The sequence below is a fragment of the Limulus polyphemus genome, unplaced genomic scaffold (genome assembly GCF_000517525.1).
Source record: "Limulus polyphemus unplaced genomic scaffold, Limulus_polyphemus-2.1.2 Scaffold1751, whole genome shotgun sequence".
Taxonomy (NCBI): Eukaryota; Metazoa; Arthropoda; class Merostomata; order Xiphosura; family Limulidae; genus Limulus; species Limulus polyphemus.
This window is the reverse complement of record NW_013667361.1, coordinates 54,423-62,268: the sequence shown is the minus strand read 5'-3', so window position 1 is coordinate 62,268 and position 7,846 is coordinate 54,423. Positions and strand designations below refer to the sequence as shown.

The following is a 7,846-nucleotide window of genomic DNA, read 5'->3' as shown; positions in this document are numbered from 1 at the left end:
TAATAGCAAATGCTTACATTTTTGCCAATTTACCGTGTTCGCATTATTTTCAATCATTTAAATAACATAAGAAGTGCATGTAGTTTAATTCGTTTTGATGAAGACGAAATAAAACGTGAATTAATGTTTAGAGTCCGGGCCGGATCCACTAACTTGAGTCACTCAAATCCCAAAATTCATAAACAAAATTCAGGATTGCAACTCTCAGTATACACCACAGTTGTAGCGAGTTAAATCCATTGGCTAAAACCACCAATGGTCAACGGCCGATCGGAGTTATCAAACGAGAAAGCAACTGGCAATTAAATAGCCACTGGACAAGAAAGTGATCACTTGTAAATTATTATTCTTATGTTTAAAATTATAACTAGTAGCATAAGAAACAGTTTTGGCCAAAATGTTTGAATACTGTTCTGTATTGATGTTATTGTCTACATGCTTGGAGTAGTTATTGAGTAAATGCCCAAGTAGTAACAGAGAAGGTAGCGTATGACCGGACAAATATGTATGAGTTGTTATTCTGGTCTGTATACGTTTTTTTGAGCATTTGTTCGTCAAAACACACATATACACCTGTTCTGTATCAAAAGGTGTGATTTTGGTATAATATTTTTCGAAACAGATTAACGCTTTGTTCAGACAGTTTCTATGTACTTGGTGTAGATTCATGCCTCGTTAGTTGCCAGAGGTTATAGGGCGTCAAATTGTTCGACTGCCCAGAAATGGTATGAAGAAAACTGACATTGCCAGAACAGTAGAGTATACCCCTGGTGTACTGTATCCAGAATCCTGAAAAGTCATCAGACTGCAGGAAATGTTGTCCCAGGAAAGTCTACTGGTAGATGCTGAAAACCTACTACCAGAGATTTGATCAGTCAAGATCGAAAGAAGTTGTTAAAGCTGATGGTAAGATTTGTGTTCATCATTTGCCTAGAGAACAGATGAGGGAAGGTTGTCTTTTCCATAGGGAACACACAGGAGGTGGTGAAGTACATGTTTGGGCAGCTATTCATCATGGTAAAAAACTGCTCTTCATATACTCCAAAGAAATGTCAATGGCGCCTCCTACAGGCATATTGACGATATAATACAACGTCTATATGCAAACATAAATACTGGTACTTATTTCTGATGTTATAGTTTGTGTATGCTAGACATAGCTACCCTTTTGTGGATCTCATATCCCAAAGATCTAAATAGGATTGATCAATTAACTCATTGTGTAAGTTAGAAGAAGAATAGGTAAGTAACAAATAATAATAATAAATTATTATTATTATTGTATTACACACCAGTAATACCTAAGCGATTTATAAATTCATTTGTCCCGAAAATGCTGGATTAGCGATCCATATATATATATAAATGAATAAATTGTTTATGGTGCAGGTCTTGTTAGCACTTCAGTTATGTACCAAGATCTCTGTTTACGTATGTGAGTTGTCTTAAACTCATTTCTTTTTGTCCGTTAGGGTTTTTTATTGACGAACATTCGAAAATTAAGATGTTTTGACATGCCAGTGACAAACTCAACAAGATGTTTTGATTTCATAGCTGGACACATCTTTCTCTAATGTTTGGAAAATCTCGTTTAGGGTTTTCGGTACATTAAACGCAGTCTTAACAAAAATAATAGCTATCTCCGTATTTCGGTATTTAAAAACCCATGTGTACTTCAATAATATTTAGTCGTTTTTATATATTTTACGATCACTTGTGTTATGCAACTCACACAGTAGGAACTCTCACATACGAGATAAGCGAGTGATTTGTAAAGGTTTCACGTGTTCTCTAAGTTTCAAGTATATAAAGTAGTATTGTTCAAACGTATATTTTCTTGTAATCGTGTTTTTTTTTCATGTATGTGTATACAAGTTTTGCTTCTTTAGCAAACATATTGAAAAATATAAAGGGGATATTTTTTTAAGTAAGAAGAAAATAAGACGTATCCAGACGTATAAAAACAAATATGTGTTTGTTCGCACCCTAACTCCTCCGAGCCTATTGGGCCAATCTCAACCAAAATGTGTATGTAAACACCATGAACTATGTTGAATGTCCTAAACGGGTCAAAATTGATTATTGATTACTAATTATTATTGCTTCTTTAAACCGTCGGTACTTGGTGAAACTCTATAATTACAGAATTGAGGAATAAACCAAGACAAGTGAACGTTTCACAAATACATCATTTATAAACAACCACGGTTTCGCTAGCCTGCAATAGTGTATACCTAGGTCAAACGGGACGTCACATACAAACAAGAATTAAAGAACATTCTAGAACCTGGAAATTAATCAATATGGATTCAACCTTTGCATCCCATCTTACTGAAACTAAACACCAATTTCGCCGTGAAAAAAATGCTAAATTTTACATATTTGTAAAAAAAAATTTTAAAAACTAGATAGCCTGGAAATTTTAGAAATAAATAAAAGTGTAAAAATACTTCTCAAACCAATTGTTTCAAGGTGAATGTCGAGGTTACTTCCGGTTCTTTGTTTAAACATATATATAAACCTGTTTACAAACCATTCCAGTCAGTACCCGATGATGCCTTTACTGGCGGAACCATGGTCGTGAATAAATGAAGTATATGTGAAACGTACAATTGTCTTTGTTTATTTATTCACTTCTCTAATTATTATTGTTACAAACAAAACTTTCAGTTGAGTTTGTTCACTAGATCGCAAGATAACTTGCCTGATATGTCGCTGATAAGAGTAAGAAACTACAAAGAAATGGTTAAATCAGGAAATCGGAAAGGGACAAATAGTTAAGGTCAATATTTCGGCCAAACGACTTTCATGATGTGAATACACCTGTGGTTTAGTCATTTAAAAAAAAATCAGTCATAATAGCTTGAAATAGTATTATTCCACAAATTGGTTTTTATACAAAACGACTTTATTCTACTTTTATTTAGATTTAGATTTATTATATTTACCCAGTGGCACAGCGGTATGTCTGCGGACCTACAACGCTAGATACCGAGTTTCGATACCCGTGGTGGGCAGAGCACATATAGCTTAACTACAAACAAACTTATTCGTTGAATGATAGTAATTTTCACCAACTAACCAAAATACTAACAACACACTTATTATAGCGTTACTTCGGAGTCCCCCAACTATAGTATCGTGTATAAGTATGAATAGACGTTTTCTGTACATTTTTACAATCACCACTGTCATTGTCGTACAGAAAGCTCTTCTGAACTTTTGATTAAATCTGAAGTAGACTCTTATATATGAAGACAAAAATATCTATATAAATATAAATCATAAAAACACTTCTTTAAAAAACTTTTTTGCGTGTTTTTTTTCAGTCTGCTACAAAAAATAGACAGGAGTATAATATCCTCAAATACTTAACTCACGAACAAAGTTTCCGACCGTTAATAATATTAGACCTGAAGCGACCTTTTTTCGATTTTATAAATGGTTCTATTAAGTTTTTTGTTCATATTTTACCGGTCATGAAAGTAGTGTTTAATCTCTATTATACGCTATATGTAGCGTTTTTTCGACATATATGTATCAGTATCGCCACTGAAATATTCAATATCAAATATACCACAATGACACATTTACAAAATGTATAATGGCAAGTAGATAAAGTTTTAGTAAACAAATTCAAAGTTGTTTCGCGAGAACGATGTTTTTGGTTCTTGTTTTAAAATAAATCATCAACATTCAGTTATAACAGGTAGGTTTTCACTTCTACCAGATAGTTTAAGTCTACAAATATTACACAGAGATCCTTCAAGATCTATCGTTCATTACTTGACCTTTTGGTAAAAGTGGGAAGAGTTTCCAATTATCAGTTTGAAACACGTAATTATTTACAAAATTATTTGCTGTCCTGGAGGTCCAAACTAGTTGACAGTAGATAGTTTGAAACACGTAATTATTTACAAAATCATTTGCTGTCCTGGAGGTCCAAACTAGTTGACAGTAGATAGTTTGAAACACGTAATTATTTACAAAATTACTTTGCTGTCCTGGAGGTCCAAACTAGTTGACAGTAGATAGTTTGAAACACGTAATTATTTACAAAATTCTTTGCTGTCCTGGAGGTCCAAACTAGTTGACAGTAGATAGTTTGAAACACGTAATTATTTACAAAATTCTTTGCTGTCCTGGAGGTCTAAACTAGTTGACAGTTTGATAGTTGATAGTTTGAAATCTTTTCATTTTCTTATTTTCCTTACGATACCTTTGGGCTGTAAAAAATAAACAAAATGATCCCCTGTAAAATAAACAAACAAGTCACAAACTTTTAACGTATTTATTTCGATGGTAGGAACTGCTAGAGAACATCTGGTATCTGCTTATATTGGAAAAAACTGGAAAATTCAAACATTTCTAAAAACAGTTCATTCAAATAATCTATCACAAAATCTTTATTTATTAATGGTCAAGAAGCGATGTACCAAATTGTATAGTACATCTATATTTATGCATTTCAATATTAATTTCCTATTTTATAGTGAAATCATATTAAGGTAATTTAAAGAAGTGCAATAATTATTGATGAATTCATAAAACAAACAGACTATACTGTTACAATATTGAGGAAAGTATTCTAACCCTGGTGGCAGTATTTTTCGTATTGAGAAATTCATAAAAATCTAACAGAAGTATAAATTCTTGTATATAGTCGATTTTAAATAACGATACTCGGCTTTTTAAATACCAATAAATTCATAATTATATACGAGTGTATGTTAATTGCTTAAAGGAAATAAACAGTCTTGAATGGTTTTACTAACGATAAGTAAAATTCATCTAATTATATATCAGTGTAACCTTTTCCCTCAATTATTCACTATTATCTTTTTCTGTAATTATGAAGCCTAGCCTACAGTTTTCTCTACAATTTTCAAGAAAACAAATAAAATGGATGAAAATGTTACCAACAACTCTTGCTGTGAATAAGTTTTATCAATACTTTAAAAGCAATAATTAATTTAATCATTATTGCTTCTTCCCTGAACTCCCCATCGCCGAACAGGCTCGCCCTTTCAGCCGAGGGTGCGTTATAATGTGACGGTTAATCCCACTATTCACTGGTAGAACTGTAGCCCAAGAGTCGGCGGATGGCGTTGACTAGCTGCCTTCCCTCTAGTCTATCACTGCTAAATTAGGGAAAGCTAGCACAGATAGCCTTCGTGTAGCTTTGCGCGAAATTCAAACCAATCTTACTTGAACACGTGCAGTATATTACGTCATCTAGCAGCAAGAAAACGAAACCCATTAAAAACACTATTTACGCGAAAAAAATCTGACTATTTCTTCCAATACATGGTGAATAAGTAATCGGGCACTACTAGTCATGAAATAGAACGTTAATCTCATAACGTACAACACAAAATCTAATTTAGCTTCTTTATCATTTCTCACCGCATAAACACGCACGAGTTTTGTATTGCTGTTTGATTAGCGTGTTTCACAATTTCACGCTGAAATTTGAAAACTCTGGTGACTATTTAGATAAGCGCACCTATCGTACACGAGGCACTAATAATACTTTACGCCACAGTTGATGGCACGATCGACTGTTCGTATTCGTCACCTCTATATAAATTCATCGTGAGATAAGACTTATCAAACTAGTTGGCAAGAAGACCTTGTATAATATAATGCTAACTGCGCACACATTTCTAAATCATTGGATAATATTTATTGAAATTAAAATGTTGGCAGTTAAACATACTAATATATATATATATATATATATATATAGCCAAACAGTTGTGTTAATTTTAACTGTAGTTAAGTTTAAGAAGAGAAACACAACACAATTCCGTTTGTAATTAACACATGATTATATAAAACAACACTATATACTATATCTACATTATGTTTACAAACATACACGGCCTGGCATGGTCTGGTGGTTGGGACGCTCAACTCGCAATCTGCAGGTTCGAATCCCGCCACCGAACATGCTTGCCCTTTCAACCATGGTGTTTACTATAATGTGACGATCAATTCCATTTTTCGTTGTTAAAGAGCAGCCCAAGAACTGACAGTGGATTCTGTTGACAAGTTGCCTTCCCTCTACTCTCTCACTTCTTAACGAACCAGTGTACACGTAATGAAACGTTTATTTTTATCAAGATTAGCTTGAAGCAATCCAAACAAACATCATAAGAACAAACGATTATTTCTAACTGTTATTTTAAAGCTATATCCTGTAACTCACCTAAACCTTTTTTCGAAATCCATGCTTAAGGTTCGTAGAAGTTTTCCTACTTCACTGTATTTCTGCTGTTCCAGGGCAAGTGTGTCAGAATGAAACCTGTATCTGTAAAGGTCAGAGGTCAAGGGAGGTATTACAGATGGTGGTAAACTATTTTGGTGAAGCTTGATAGTGGTTTGAGAAACTTTTTCGCCTAAAGAAGAATGACAGAAATAATGTGAGCTTTACGAGTTTCAAGATACCCTTAACATTGTACTAAAAATTTAGGACAATACATTGATATCGTGGTTGTTTACACTTCTCAAAAAACTTTCTTTAGAACTGAAACGTCCACACCGATAACGTAGCTTAAAAGTATCAATACTTGTTTAATTAAAATGGGTAATATAACTAAACATAAATATACGAGTGAGAGTGTGCGTGTGTGATGTTTTAATGAAAATATATAGTCCAGAATAATTTATGGGTAGTAGGTTATCAATAACACCGTTACCTATATAAACAGACTGATTGATAAACAAGGTGACAGAACTGATATTGTTCTTATGCTTGTTTTGTTAGCCTGTTACCCGATGACCGAGAAGGTCAAAGGACTTTATATATGGTACTATATATGTCAAGAGATGGCACTGGCGGAACTTTCTCAGAATTCCTGGTATTAGAATAATGTTATACGAGATGTATAATCATAAAACACATAGAGTGTACTCGCGCACTATTATATTGCTTTGTAACAAGATCTTAATCCGGTGTACAGTTACAGTCTGATTGTCTTTATATTATCTGTTAGTCTGAAAAAATGAAGAAAGAGCTACCAACATGTAGACAAATATATGTATATAATGATAATACAGTGACTTAGTTTACTGCTTTAAACGGGCGGTGTTTTAATGTTGGTTTATGTATTAAACGAGAACAGTAAGCTAGATGAAGGACTCGTATGATTATAAAGCAAGACTTATCACTTACCATTCTTATGATAACTCTCATCGATGTAATCGTAATAATACTCAATTGATCTCAAACGTTGGGACATCATTTGGGTAGATAACTGATGATATGAATTAGAAGTGGGGCTTAAGAGCATTAAAGTGGAACCTCTAGAAGCCAGATGTCTGTGATGTGAAGGTAAACTTCGAATAGAGAGGGGAAAGAAGAGATTAATGCCGATTCGTCTCGTCCGCTGCCGGGGACAAGGATTCATATTGACTGATGCGAACACATGTGAATCCTTCCGGCACCTTTTTAGGGGAACCAAACTACGATTGTGCAAATATTTTCTCTCTTCAGTATCGATACCACTAAGTTCATTCTCTTTTACTTGGTGATCTAGAAACTGGCAATCACTTTGTTCAGAAACAGTTCCACTATTTTCTGAAAAGTTCGTTACCGACATTTTGTCAGCTTCCGTATTTACACAACTTTTTCGCTGACGATCACTTCCTTCTGTGACATCTATACCGTCACTCTGAACGTTGCTGATGTTCTGTGGAGACTCGTGTGTGCCTCGACTACAATTATTAGTACCGTGTAGGCCGTTTTCTTCCGGGAATGGCTGCATCTTCTCGGTGTTGCACTCGCTACTTATTTTTAATTCTTCATTTTCTGAAGTCCATTTGTTTAGAGGCAGGTTGTCAT

The 7,846-nt window shown here is 34.1% G+C and overlaps 1 protein-coding gene across 3 annotated transcripts in view; it reads right to left on the bottom strand.

Moving 5' to 3' along the window:
- Positions 1-2,464: 2,464 nt before the first annotated feature.
- The window catches only part of LOC111087121, a 17,009-nt gene continuing 11,627 nt past the window's right edge, over positions 2,465-7,846 (bottom strand). For all 3 annotated transcript variants that reach the window (XM_022392620.1, XM_022392622.1, XM_022392621.1), the window contains 3 exons: positions 7,178-7,846; positions 6,212-6,401; positions 2,465-4,226 (listed from right to left, as the gene is read on the bottom strand). In XM_022392620.1, the coding sequence (XP_022248328.1) occupies positions 4,211-4,226; positions 6,212-6,401; positions 7,178-7,846 (875 nt within the window). In that variant the 3' untranslated portion in view covers positions 2,465-4,210. The remainder of the gene's footprint in view (positions 4,227-6,211; positions 6,402-7,177) is intronic.